This window comes from Phalacrocorax carbo, chromosome 5, assembly GCF_963921805.1.
Source record: "Phalacrocorax carbo chromosome 5, bPhaCar2.1, whole genome shotgun sequence".
Lineage (NCBI taxonomy): Eukaryota > Metazoa > Chordata > Aves > Suliformes > Phalacrocoracidae > Phalacrocorax > Phalacrocorax carbo.
This window is the reverse complement of record NC_087517.1, coordinates 19,211,666-19,226,662: the sequence shown is the minus strand read 5'-3', so window position 1 is coordinate 19,226,662 and position 14,997 is coordinate 19,211,666. Positions and strand designations below refer to the sequence as shown.

The 14,997-nt window shown below is 37.0% G+C and overlaps 1 protein-coding gene across 7 annotated transcripts in view; it reads left to right on the top strand.

Annotated features, from left to right (window-relative positions):
- The window catches only part of RBMS1 (RNA binding motif single stranded interacting protein 1), a 148,515-nt gene that overhangs the window by 122,802 nt on the left and 10,716 nt on the right, over positions 1 to 14,997 (top strand). For 6 of the 7 annotated variants that reach the window (XM_064451447.1, XM_064451446.1, XM_064451452.1 and 3 more), the window contains exons 6-9: positions 2,535 to 2,614; positions 11,217 to 11,332; positions 12,203 to 12,252; positions 12,345 to 12,438. In XM_064451447.1, the coding sequence (XP_064307517.1) occupies positions 2,535 to 2,614; positions 11,217 to 11,332; positions 12,203 to 12,252; positions 12,345 to 12,438 (340 nt within the window). The remainder of the gene's footprint in view (positions 1 to 2,534; positions 2,615 to 11,216; positions 11,333 to 12,202; positions 12,253 to 12,344; positions 12,439 to 14,997) is intronic. The other variant, XM_064451449.1, reaches the window with a different exon arrangement.

Below are 14,997 nucleotides of genomic sequence, written 5' to 3'. Positions count from 1 at the left end.
TGTTTTGGACTCTCTTTATCAAAGCCTTTTCTTGTGACTTTCTAATATTTTTCTCTCTCTCTCATTTAAGTCCTTCTTTAAACCTAGTATGGCAATCAAAATTCGGAGGCTTTAGATTGGAGATTTCTATTACAAAAATAAGGACATGCTTTGAGCAAAGAATTGGGATTCTCAAAATATGTTGTAAAATTTCTGTCAACAGTCAGATTCCAGTAATTCAGCTGTTCAGCCAATATTACAATAGCTCTGTACTTGAACAAATAGCAGAATCTAAAATTAGTGCACAGAAGAGAACTGAACAAATCACATCTCCTGATGAAGCCAAAATTTTTAGGGATTGAGCATTGGCCGTTGGTAGTTCATGGCACTGTGATTTTTTTTTTTTTTTTAAATCCCATCCACCCCCCCAATTATTTGCTTGGCAGACTGTCCAGTTTCAAGAAGATACAATAAAGGAACAAAATTAGAAACAGTGGGATGATATTTCTGTATTTAAGCATGCAAAAACAGCAAGTTTGGTTTCTACCAAAATTTCTTCCCATCTCCTCTAAATTAATAAATCGATAAGTATTTGTAATATTTTTGGTGTAAATTTAATTGGGTGTTTTATTTCATTTATACACTTGTATTTTTTTCATTTAAGCATATGCATGAGTGTGTGAGTGTGAACTCCATACAAGTGTACGCAGAATGTGTGTATGTGTTTTTGGATGACTTACAAAGCAATATATACCCAAAAGTTTATATTTACTAATTTTGAAAAATACTGGTACTGGCTTGAATGCAGCTTTCACAGTAACATCCCAGCTAAAATGTAGTAGGCCTTATGAATTTCTTCATTCTTTTCTCTCTAAACTTGCTTACCAAATCTACCTTGAATAACTATACCTTGAATCAGTGGTATTTTAGGAATGTTCTTATTCTAATATAGCCAGAAGAGTTCTCGAGTTGTATGTAAATGTCCAAAAAGACTTGTGTGTATCCAAAACGTTGCTTGTATTAAAGACCTTAAAAGAGATTAAAGTATTTTCTCAATAGGTTCTGTATTATACATTGTATTTTTTATATATACATAAATATGGAGTTATTTTCGTATACATATTTTTATTCTCGTACGTATATTGTACACAATTTATAGAATAAGCTGTTGCTGTCAAATGTAACCAAAATTTCTCCCCTTCTGCAAGGCAGGTATTAGAACATTTTTTGATAAATAGTAGTTAAAGTTAAAATTGTCCAAGAAACATTTAGACATTAAATAAAGATTTTAATTTCTTGCCTTTGGGAGCATTTTATTAGGTTAATAAGGGGTAATAGATTTTATCAAGTCCAGACTTGAGTCTGAAGCGAAATTATATTGTTTGTTTAATATGAGACCAAAAAATGAGACGACTTCTGGTGGAGATCCAACAATCCAGAACTTCTAGAAAATTTTCAGAAGTTATTTTTGAAATCATGAAGAAAACTTCTTGTTCAGTCTGGCATTTTGATGATGTTGCTTGTTGTCTATGACTATATTTTGTCAGCCTGTGCAGAAGGGCTATCAGAATTAAAAAGGTACCACAACTTAGTAGTTTTTAGAATTTTTAGTACTGCTTCTTTGCTGCTGAGGCCATTGGCCTAGTTTGTGGATCTGAATTACAGAACTTAATGAACAAATGAGAAGAAAATTTGGAACATTACCCAAATATCGTCTCGCAGACAGCTGTAAAATATATTCTCCTTTTAAAATAAATTTGTTATATTTGCATCTCTCGGTCATCCGTTGCAACAGTTGGGACCAACACATCTACATTGCAATGTAAGGATGTAGCTGCAACCTACAGAGCCACTCCCAGACTAGCACTGGCTCACCAGTAGTCCACCCAGCCTATTAAGTCTAGTTTTGACAACATAAGTGCACAAACCTGTTCAGGATGCTGGGTAAATTCTTAGTAGCTGTCACATCTATTCTGTTATTGGTTTCTGTTTCGAAGGTAACTTGGAGGCAATTAAATAAGAGGCAGGAACATCATTTAGTTGGGCCGATATGTGTAAGCTAGAAGCTGCAAAGGCAGTTTGGTCATGCGGTCAGGCATGTTTATATTTGAGTTTATTACTCTTAAACTGTACAGACACTTGAGAATCCTCTGTCAAAAGTGGCATTAACACTTGTTGTAAGTCTCATGGACACTAAGGGTTCAGTTGTGAATGATTGTGGATCAGCCTTTCTGCTTCCTTCAAGACAGCAGTACTTTGTACTATAGCTGTCCAACTTATGTTCTGCCTAATTTCTAAGTAAATACGGGTTTTTTGTATTTGCAGTTTGGCACTAACTTTGGCCTTAGAGTGCATTAAATGTTAACTGAGTTTAGTTTTACCTTTCTGAAGTTGTGTGTTCTTAGAAAACATTCTCTCTATTTTACAAGTGGGAAAGCAAGCCACAGAAGTGAAGCAAGAAAAAACAAGACATATGCTTAAAATAATCACAAACATGGGAATCTGAAAATCTGAATGACTGTTTAATTTATGGAAATTATTCTTTATTTTTTTAGAATGGAGTCAACAGAAAAATGTGAAGCAGTGATTGCTCATTTTAATGGAAAATTCATAAAGGCACCAGCAGGAGTTTCTGGTATGTTGCATATATTTCTAACAAGACGTATGAATGGGTTACTGCTTACATAGTAGAAGCCTGTTAAGCTGATTGTTGTATCTGGCTTCTCATTCAGAGGCAAGCTTTTTAAAATTAAACTGTGTCTTGTTGGATGGCTGTAATACTTGCTTACCTGGAACACAGTATATCACTTTTGATTGTAAACCTTTTCTAGGAGTCTAGTAGTGTTCTCTCCTAGCAAATAGACAAGCAGCTAAGACGCCTTAAGCCAGCTATGCTCAAATTTACATTCCACATAGTCCCGGTTGAAGTCAGGAGACCAGTATGTGTTGTATGTGTATCAGCACAGAATTCGGCTGATAGTCTGTGGACAACTGTTTTTTGAGAGGCAAAAAATGGACATCTGTTGGTGATTTTTTTGGAAGTAATTTTAAGAAAAAAAAGATTTTATTAGAAAAAAATAGATCCTGCAGCAGTGCCTGAGTGGCAGGCACTTTTGTTCATTGGGGAGCTCTGTGACTCAAGGCTTTGAGGTTCTTCAGGAAGATGGAAGGTCATCAGCGGAGACCGCTACTTCTAGAAATATTGTGCAAGGCAAAATGCAGAGAAGCTGTGTAGTGCAATTTTGTTGTTGCCACAAGTTCCTCATCAGTTTGCTTGCCTTGTCAGCACTGTTTCGAAGAGACAAAAATGTATATTCCATAAACACTTAAAAATGAGGAAAGGAAATTAAGAGCAGCAGAGTAAAATAGAAAGAACATTGGACAATAAAGGAGGAAAGAATTAGATGCCTGACATTCCAGGCAGCTTCCAGTAACCATTTTATTGAGAATCCCTAGTGGGAATTTTACAAATTACATGGTTGATGTGGTGGTTGAAGCCACCTTTATCCCACTGGTGAAATGTTCTCTGCAGCCAGACCCTGACACTGAGGAGGAGGAAAGCAGCCTCCATCAGGCAGGTGAGAATGCAGCTTGTTTAGTAAAACTACATACATGCCTCATCCCTGAAAGTTTGCTCCAGTTTGAGGCAGTCCGTGCTGTGGTAGGGATGGAAAGCTGCTTCAGAGTACAGGAAGCCACTCCCTTCACCACCACTAATCTAACACAGGGCTTTGACTTCCCTGGCTTGGCTTTTGCGGACCCTTTGCATTGGTATTAATTGCAGAGATTATTTAGTTAAAACTTCATTATACATAGGGGCTGTAACATTTACTTTTATATTTCATATATTTAGCAATCTGTGTTTTATGAGATGAAAAATCCCTTTAGAGGCAAGGAGATCATGGAATGATTTTCTCTGAATGCTGACGGAGCTCTGATCCACCCTCTGTGATTAGTTTTTATAGTGCTGCTATGGCTTGGACATAATTAAGAGTAAAAAGTACGGAGAAACCAAGAGTTCAAATTAGCATATAGGGGTTTCTATTCAATTACGGTCAGTAAAAAAAACTGTAACAGAACCTCCTATTAGTGCTTTTTAGTTTGTTCCTTTATATTTTCACTTGCATTATCCTGTTCTCTATGAACGAGCTGCCAAGCTTGTCATTGCTAATCATGCTCTGTCTCTGGTGGGCCGTTGCTGAACCTGGAGTTGCACCCTTATACGATCAGGCTCAACCAGGTAGAAGTAAAAAGTTGCTCCATGGAATTGTAAGAACAATTTCTGCAGTGTGGTGGAAAACATTTGCCAGAAAAGCGTGATTAATTAGGGACAAGGAATTTGCACAGAAATAGCGATAGTCAAAAAGTGGAAACTAAAGAGGGGTCTCAAGATGTAATCCACCTCACAGACTTTAACTTCTAATGCTTACTTGGCAAAGTAGCTTTCTAGGCTCTCTGTCTAAAACAGGTAAAGAAGCAGACACCTCCAGAGACTGATGTATCTTTGCTGTCAGCTGTCCTTGCGGTTATAAAGAGTGCCTAGATGAGTTGCTCAGAAATAGATAACTCTAAATGTCTGAAAGTCAGTTAAGTGAGATGAGTCACACCCTCCATGATGCTGAAAAATACAACAGATAAGTAGATGCATAAGGGAGGCGTGAAAACCTTGTTTATTAAAGGCTGTCAATTTTGTTGTATAGGGTACAGCCCCAACTCTGTTTTTCCATGCTGGTGCTGTGAAGTGGTCTTGCTCCTTGGAAGGGTTTTTATGGAGTTCAAGTTCTTCCTGGAGTTCCTTACCACATAGCAAGCACGTGTCTGATAATGCCATCTTATTAGAGGATGCAGCTTATACATAATAATATGTTGCAGTCTGCCAAAAAGTGGGGCAGAGTCACAGGGCAACTGTGGTCTTGGAGTCTTGGACTACCGGCACAGAGAAAAGTGGATGTACTGGGAAAGCTCTTGGACAAACAAAGGTTGGGAAAATGTTTTGCAATAGATTAGCATCCTTTGGGGTTATGGAGGAGCAGGTTCAAATACACACAAAATAAAATTGTAAAACTGGAACTGTGTTTAAATTAAAACATTGTGTCCTAGAAACTTGGCTAAAATCAGCAAAGGCAGCTGGCTATAAAAACACTGTTATCAGGATGAGGAGGGTAGGAGAAATGGGCTTATAATGAAATAGGTGTGGGAGGAAGAACATCTGTTCAACAAAAACATGCTTTCATAATGCAGCTTTGTTATTTTAACTAAGTTTGGGTTTAAATGGAAGAATGGGTTAAACAGAGTTATAGGAAGCATAGGTGAAACCTCCTCTGGAACGTGAGAAGACAGAACAGAAGAACTTCTGTGAATCCGAGAAGGCCAAGGGTAGGGCAGGGTTGTCACAAAAGCATCGACTGTGGAATTGAGTGGGTGAGTGGGCACTGATACTGAGCAAGCTGAACCCAGATGTAACAAGCTGTTCAGGCTTTATCACCCTGCTCCATATTAGGTTAATGAAATATATTTAATATTTAATGTGTCCTTGTTTGTCTTCAGCCAGGAAGGAGGAAGGTTAGCTCAGAGAGCAATTTTAAATGTGCTGCAAGCAGGTATAATCCTGAAACTCCTAGGAGTGGTGTATTAGTTTCACCATTTGTTCTAGTTGGGGTTTGTACTTCTGTTATGTAAGTTATTGTAATAGTTTGCTCTGTTTTATGGACTATGACTTTCTGTCCATTTCTCTCAGGACTTTGATTTTTGTATTTAATTCTCTTCTCAACTGTATGTTTGTTACATGATTGCTATAATCTTGAAATAACTTCTGCATTTAGTTCTACTTTTCTCTTTAAAGATTTTTTGTTTTCAGGGAATAATGTGATTTAAAGCTTTTCTATTGTCATGTGAAACATGAACCTCATGACATGAATTTGAGGAAACGGAGACTAGACTAGCGTAAGGAGGCAGGACACAGAAGATGAATAGTGAGGACAGAGCAGCACTTAGCCTCCCTCACCTAAAGGAGATACTTAATGTTCGCTGTTGTTGTCTTGTGTTGGACCCGTAACAATTGTAGAAGTAATCTGCTGGGCAAAATCATGAAAGGCATCTCCTCCCTATCACAGCAGCATGTAGCTGCATGATGATACATGAGAAAAATTATATAAATAATTGCATAAAGCAGTTGTGCTGTAGAATACATAAGGTATGTGTAAGTCAGTGTATTTGTCTCTTTTAAATTTAAAATGACAAATATAGAAGTTAAAGTTACAAAAGCTTTATGCCTTTTTTATAGGCTTTATGGATTATTTAATACTTTTTTTTTTTTACTGAAAAATAAGTGATTTTGTTTTAATGGGTGTAAGGTAGAGAGCATTTTTGCTGAGCAGCCTATACTGGTTTTGCTTCAGGAATGGTGGGTTATGGTGGTGACCCCAAAATCATAGGTTATCCATGACCCACAATCCTCTTCCCATTTATGGTAAAGATATTGGTCACTCCAATTTCCTCCCTAAAACAGAATCTAAGAGAGGTGTGAGAGCCCTGCTCCTGCCTGTGCTCTTGACTGTAGACTGGGAAGAGGTCCACCAGGTGTGGTAGACACTACTGTCTGAAATTATTCTGATCTTGGATATCTTTCTAGTGCAGGAGAGCAGTGAAAATAGAGCCTTGAAGTAGTTATCCTTGTGGCAGTCAATTTCGAGCTTTTTCTATTTGCTTACAAAATATCCAGCTCTGCAGATCTCTGTGTAGTTAATTTAAGCCGTTTGTCCATAAACTCACATTTCGTAGTTATCTTTCACAGATGCTTTACGAATAATCCGTGAACCACATTCTGAAAACCACTGCTAAAGGGTTTCAGGAGGTCACAGCGCTGGTGTTACTCCTGCTTGTCACACTGAAGGCAGAGGAACCAAGATTTTACCCATTTGTTTGGAGATTAGAAGCTTTTACTGCTCTAATTCTCATAGTTTGTAATTACTGCTTAGCTTTAAGAAGCAACATTGGAATAGAAAAGAAAAATACTACTTAAATCTGCTCAAAATATAGTCCTGTGACAAATTATTAAACCCAGCGTAAATTATTAAAGAAATGTAACCCTGAGCACTCTGTTTAAGTGAAGGTTAGGATGGTGAAGAGTATACATTTAATTTCTCTTTAAGCATATAAAGCTACTGAGACAACTTCTTTTATTAATTCCCACAGCTTTGGAAAAAAGCTTCTAGCTGTACAGGCTTGCTCTATCATTTAAGTGATGTTTTAATGTCAGAATTCATTAGGCTTATATGCTTTGACACTAGAAAATAAGCAATGAAAGTCACTAAAAGATGCAGTTTAATTGAAAACTGATTAAAGAATAGTATTTTAAAACTGTTTTGTTGTCTTTTTTTTAACATCTGAAAGCAGGGTTTACTGAAAATCTGATAAAAATAGCCATGTAAAGTCAAGGGTGTAAACACAAAGTCCAACTATAAGAACATCAGTTTTGTTCTTGCATTTATAGTATTGCCTGGTACATATTTGGGTAGACACTGAACAAACGGAGACTGAATTCTAATGTACACATGTGCACGTGTGTATGACAAGGAAGTATTTACTCTCTGGACTGCATCCACATCTTTCTTCTGTAAAAACATTAGTCCTAGAGAAGGGTCATTCAGGGCAGGAGGAGATGGTCAGCACTTCTCACAGCCAGGTTTTAGTGCACTGACTTGCTGTTAAAGCACAGAAAAACTCACGTTCATGGAATGCCTCTATGGCAGCAGCTCAACAGACATCTAAAAACCATTCAGAGTGTCCGTTGGTTTTCATTAGATGTCAGTAGAGTGGGCATTTTAAACATGGTGTCTTAGCTACAGAAGCATAAATCCACTATAAGTCATAGCCTTTTACGTAAGCTATCACAGCTGTGAATGCAACTCTGAATATTTATACTATGCCTTTCTGTCTTGCACAAACAGAAAAGTTACTGAATGATTAATGAACCCCTTCATCACTGGGCCTGCACACTTCCCAACAATTAAAAAATAAAAACTACTCTTCCTGGACCACAAAAAAGATTGCTTGACTGGGCTGTAGGGCTTATTGGAGTTTTTTGTTTACACACACACAGACAAACATATATAATATACATGTTTCTATGTGCGAGAGAATACCTTACATATTTTTGAAAATTATGAGGAAAGATAAGCTGAAGAAATGAATTTTAGATTTAATCTTGAAGAGAGTAAGGGCTATGTTCATTCTTTGGTGGGAGGGGGAACAACAGATCATACTTGGCTCCCATGGAGGTTTATCTCCTCCTCAGGACTCTCCTTCTAATGACCATCAGTCATTTTTGAATCAATGAAGACAGTAGTACTCGGGTCACATGCAGGGAAGAGCAGCCAAAAATTGCAGTTAGGCTTTCAATTGCAGCAGTACCCTCTATCAGCATTCGGATCTTGAACTGGAATCAGGGAAGGCGAATGCTATAGAGCCTCCTCATAGCAGTTGGCGATATTAAGTAGATGGTCTGCTTCATTTGTGGGTGTTGTGTTGTTTGGGTTTTTTTGTTTGGTTGGTTGTTTTTTTTTTTTTATGTGAGTTGGAGCTTTCACAGCATTTGTCTTTCATCTATGGACATAGTGAGGAGCTGGAAGGTCAGAAAAACAAGGGTTCCCATGGCCAGATCTGTGTTCAGTAAGATGGAGCACCAACTTCTGGCAAATCACAGATTAATGCCTTTTAAATTATTTTTTTTTTCCCTCCAGGATTTGGATAGAACATATGCAAAATCCAATACATGTGGATAATTCTTTGTCCATTTTTTCTTCATCTTTACATTTATTGGGAGAGTGTTGCCAATGCACCACAGAAAATGTTTCATCATTTAAGATTTAGCTGGTTTTGGTTATCTACTGAAAAAAAATCATATTCTTAAAATAGATTTTTATGAACACTTAATTGAAACAGTTGGACAGGTTTACTCTGACTTTTTAAAAAAATATCTTGAGACGAAGGGAAATGTAAGCACAAATAACACTTTCACAAAAGTTTTGTACAATTCACTATGGGGATTTTTAATGGAAGCATAATGCAGCTTTAAATAAAGTATTTGCTACCTGTGAGTGCTGTAATACAGAATCACAGGGCTAGAAACCATTAGGTATTTTCTGATGTCTTCATAAGTCATTCTCCTGCCAGTTTCTTTTCACTGTATCCAAAAATTTATAAGTAGCTAGAGATACACACACTCTCACACTCACACACAGACACAGACACACACACACAGAGTAAAATTAGATTTTACCCATATTGAATAACATCATCTGAGATGAACTCCTTTTATTTCAACAGAACTGTATGTGGATTAAAATGCTGTGTGATATGACCAGGGTTATTGGGATTTAGCTTGTATATAAAGTAACATCAAATTATCCATCAGCATATTGATATAGTACTTTTTTTTTGCCCCAAATATGCCTAGACAGAAGTTTTTTCTCATTATAGAATACCCTAAAGCAAAACTCAATTCTAGAAATGCCAAAAATCCCCTCAGAAATGCAAGATTTAAGACAATGTTGTCCAGTTTCTGTGTCCTGTTTTATAGGGTTTCTATTAATTTCCTTGTGCATTTCCTCCACTGCCCATAGGTCTCCAATACGTTTTCCAGTGTCATTAGCCTAACCTTTCCCTGGTTTATTTTATGGCTATAGGATTTTAATTCTAATTTTCTGTAAGATAATACATTTTAAATCAAATCAGGTATCATCTTTAGTACTGAAGTCTGGCTCTCTGATATTGAAGTTAGTTGACTGCTGAATAACAGCGCACAGGTAGTAGAGGGATAAGTCTCTGATGGATATGTGGTCAGTGTTGGAGAAGAGACACGGAACCACATACCAGTTCTATCTCCCAGTCCATCCCTCTTTTATAGAGAAGGCTGTCAAAAAATGTGTCATGTAGGAAGGGGATATTTTCACAGCGGAACCAGAGCTAGTGTTTTAAGTATGCCATCCAAAGCCACGGGTGACTTGGCCTTTAGTGTTAGTTTTGTGCCAATGGTTTAAAAGTCAGGCTCTTTGCCAGGTTATACATCTCTGAGGTTTCCAATACCAATCATCTTTTGTAAATACAGACAGAGTGAAGAGCACATCAGCACTGGCCATGGTTATACTAAGAGATTTGTTGCATGATATAGACATGCTAAAATTTTTCTTGGGGTTGTTTTTTTGTGGGTGGCTCTCCCAGCCCATGTTTACTCTGCGTTTGGAAACTTGCATGTTTTCAGATCCAGCCATGTCCCATGCAGGTGTTTCTAAAGACTGAATTACTGGAGGAGTGTCATGGTAAAGCTTAGACAGCTCATGTGTCAGGAATTATTGGCAGAGAAGTGTTCATGTCCCAGTCATAACAGGGCTTCCACCCTGTGATTAGGGAGGGTGTGGTGTGATGCAGGAGAGCTGTGCTTCAGCCATAGGTGCTCAGAAACTATTACAGTTTAAGGTAGTAATAGGGAAATAATACTGTGCAAACTTTTCTTTTTCATTCCTTGCATTTAGACATTAGAAATTGGAGTCACATTCAGGATTATCTTACAGGAAAAAAATGTACAGCAATACTATTTCATGACAGCATGCAAGCAAAAAGATTAAAAAAAAAAATCTTGAATTTCTGTTTGCATTGTGTGTTCTTTATAGAACAGAGATAGAAAGGGAATGGGCAGCTCTGGCATTTTTTCAGTGCAAGGTGGCAAGAGATAAAGGTTGCTCACTCAACCCTGCCGGTTAGAGTAAGTGGGAGGTACTGTGCCAGCTCTTCTGGCTTTTCTGGAAGTTGCAGAGCAGTTTAAGTTTTGGGACATTACTGAAACCTCCAAAGGGTGGGAGAATATATTAAAGGCCTTTGGCCAGATTTATGCTCCCCCCTTCTTAGATGTACCTCCTAAGAGGCAAAGCTTAGAATTCAGGTGGCAGTTCTCATTCATCCCCAGGCCAACAGACATGTACTCAGGATACACAGACTGTGTTTTTTTCCAATGGGTTTGAGAGCAGTAGTTTAAAATCAGAGATACAAGGCATTCCAGATGCTCTCTTTGTGTGTGGCAGCTGTCTTCGTCCTATGTAGACAGTCGTCGATGCTGTAGTACACGTCCATTTTATTTAACTGTCATATTAGGAATATAACTTAAAAACCGTACCTCATTTGGAGCACTGAACACCTGTGTATGAATGCTACTTCAACTAATATTCCTTCTTCCTTCTCAGTTCCTGCAGAACCTTTATTGTGTAAGTTTGCTGATGGAGGACAGAAAAAGAGACAGAATCAGAATAAATATATACAGAATGGAAGAGCATGGCACAGAGAAGGCGAGGTGAGACTTGTAAGTCCTTCCTTCAAGCTTTAGTGTGGGTGTACAATAATGAATACTTATGAAAATGATAGGCATTGGAACTTCTTGGCTTGGCTCTTTGGCATATTAAAAATGTGCAAGCCACTCTTACATGACGATTTGCAACTCTATAAAATACTTAAATGTATCTTTCTTAAGAGGAAAAAAGGCAAAATGTGAAACACTACGTGTTACCTCATTAAAACAAACAATAGAATCTTCTTCAATTTGGTAGGGAATATGCCTGAGATATTTCCCATATTGCAAAACTACCTGAAACATAACTTTATTTGCATGTAGTAAATAATCCTTTGATTTATGTGGCACTGAAATGCACATCACTTTCATAAGATTAAAATAGTATACCAGTGAGTGCAGCATTAATTTTTTTTTTTAGTCCTAGCTTTTTTAATCTTTAATGTTCAAGATAATAGTTTCATAGACTTACTATGGTTAGCAAGCCTAGACACCTCAATTATCTGAGACAAGAAAATTCAAATGCATCTTCTGAAAAACAGCACTCCCCATTCAGTCTTGGAGTTAATATATTGTAGACAACACCCTAACATATTCATCTTCATGCCTGGCCTCTCAAACGCACACGTTCTCTTAGCCAGGCATTTCAGAGGTTGCATTTTGTTCCTCATGCTGGGAACTTGGAAACTTGGATTCATAGCCAATATTGCTGACTGTCTTCACTATCTAATTACTTCTGTCAATTAACCTTTCCCTAACCCTTAGTAATAAATTATTTCAATACAAATTTTCAGTTAAATCTAATACAACTAAAAAAAGAAAAATAATTTACAATCAAAATGAATTTTGTCAACTTTTTCTTTCCACCTTTTTTTTTTTTTAAAGGCTGGAATGACACTCACGTATGATCCAACCACAGCTGCTTTACAAAATGGGTATGTTAAATAATGGCGTACTAAGATAAAAAAGTTTGCATTATGAAAGATGCACAGAACTGGCATTTAATAAATATTTCTGTATTTTCTAGGTTTTATCCGTCACCCTACAGTATTACAGCGAACAGAATGATCACTCAGACATCTATTACACCATATATTGCTTCTCCTGTTTCCACATACCAGGTTTGTATTTAGAACTTAGCTAAAAAGGTTCATCGGAGCTTATATATGTTTATCAATTGCTACATCTGCTTTTATGAATTCTCCAATAATGTTTCATATTAATGAAGTGGCCTCTTCACGCTGTACAGTATGAAAATGAAAGCCTTTAAAAACTAAAGATGTGTTTGTTTCTGGAAGCACAGCAATTCAATGAGATACATGGTGTCTTGCAAAACAAAGTCTCTAACTTGCACTGATGGCTAAGGTATTTTTAGTCACTTCTGCATTTCATGTATGATTTTTCATTTTCCCTTGGGCAGGTTCTTTTAACATCAATAATGTATCTTTGAAACAATTATTCTTTATTTAAAACCTTCTTGATTTAGTTAAATTCTGTTTCAAAGATATTTCTCCATGATTTTTGAACTTTTCTCCAGGTTGTTTCAGTGCAAAAAAAGAAAAAAAGGCCAAAAATGATGTGTTATGTAGTTGTACTAAGAAGACAGAAACTTGCTTGACACTAGAGAAGGAAATCTGAAAGAGAGTTCAGAGTTCAAATTGCACCAGTGTTCAAATTCAGTGTTTTCGTATTAGGAGCAAAGCGTTTAGTAGACTAGAACCGTGTTTCTAAACAAAAAGCAACTTTATTTTGAACTATAAATTAAAACATTAATTGTGCACATTTTTTGTTCTTGGAGCCCCGTCCAAAGCTTTCTGAAAAGGAATTTTAGTAGGTGTCATCTTGAGTCCCCACTAAGGGATATCAACAAACAGTTCAACATGCTGAGAAATTATATGGAACAGTTTTTTTACTTTGATATAAATCTCTTAAGTTTTAGGGTATTGTACATTTCAGTGTACAAACACTTTGCATTTAATGAAACTAGTATGGCCATCTCAGATGTGTGCTCTGTAATTACTACTTGAGACTTGTCAATTATCCCAGTGTAAGCTAAATGATCAGCTATTTTGGCATTTTACTGTTTAACACACAGACAAAGTAAGCATTTGTGATTCAGGTCATAAATAACCAAACCCAATTCAATTTGGAAAGTTCTTACCTCTGTATGTGAGGGGAAGGAGAAGAGGCTGTTTGCTTTTTACTGAGAGACACATGCTGAGTTTTCTAGCTTACTATGGGTGAAACTGAACATAGAAGGCATATAGAAGACTAACAGAGGCACTGTGGGCCATTTGGTCAATATTTCCTTGCAGAAATTTCCATGTTCCCTCCTGTTCCAGGTGAGAAGAACAAGGAAGAATTGTCTAATGTTAGTTTGGAAGTCTAATGCCTTCTTGAGTGAGCAAAGCGTTATGTAGGAGGTAAAGCGTGTACTCTGGGGTAAAGGGCAGCTGGATTAATTTTATATTAATTTCTGAGGTGACATACAACTCAGTGTTTGCTCTTGGCAGACAGTGCTAATACTGTATTTTTCAGTATATTGAATCATTCTGCTTTCTACAGCAATATCTTAAAAATTACAGCAAGTTCTTACCCAGAAAAATATTGCAGTAGAATTAGCTGCTATTCTTTGTTGTAATACAAATTGTTTATCAATATAAGACTTGGATATTTAGAATCCAAGTAGAAGTTGTAGGTTGGCATGGAAATATATTTCTTAGGAATGTAGTATCACTTTACTGGGCTCATTGAGATAGGCAGACCACAATACTGTATGTTTCCAGAGATGATGTTACCAATATTTGAACATAAGTGACATGGAGCTTAAATTGTTGTGCATGGAATTATTAACATCATTATGTTTAAAGTGCCCCAGTAAGAGGAACTGAAAATTAAATTGAAGTATTCTGTACTGGGGAGGAAGGAGGGTCTTGGCTAAAAGAGTTTCACAATTTATTAGTCATGTCTTCATTACTGATCCCTTCTCACTGAAACCTGCAGCATTCTGTCATCTACACAACAGGATGTATCACAAAGGCATGATTTATTTGTTTTTTCTTTGAGGCATGGTATAACCTGTTCCTAGCTTTATTCTTACTAAGGGTAAACAAATTTAATAAAGTTTTGGCTAGCATTTATTTCTGCAACTCCCGTATACCCAAATGACAGTATTAAGCCAGTTACTGTGATAGTGTGAATAGATTAGCCAAAGCTTTAGTCAGGCTGTACCAGTATTTTTGCCATTAAGCTTTTGCCTGAGGAAAGGGAGGGTTCAAGTGTTTTCCAGTTTTGAACTCCTCTTTGCTCTTTTTCTGATTGAAGAAGATTTGAAAGTCAGTACCAAAAGGAGGGAAGAAATATTTTCATCTTGCAGAAAATACCTCATGTGTTTTTTTTTCAAGACTGTCTGTCTACCTGTCCTCTTCACAGGATGGTAGACATGATGGTAGAGGTGTTCAAAGGGTTTTAAATGTCTGGCAGCAGTGCGGAGTTAGTTCTGTATGTGCAGTTCAGGTCAGAATCTTGCCTTATCTTACATACCTATAGGAGGTGGAGAGGAAACATTTCCATTCTTACCTCTAGTATTCCTTGCAGCACACTTTCGAAGACCTGTTTCCACCAGCTCTTTTCAGTTCAGATAACCATACAACCTATTAGTTTTCCTTTTAATCTTTTTA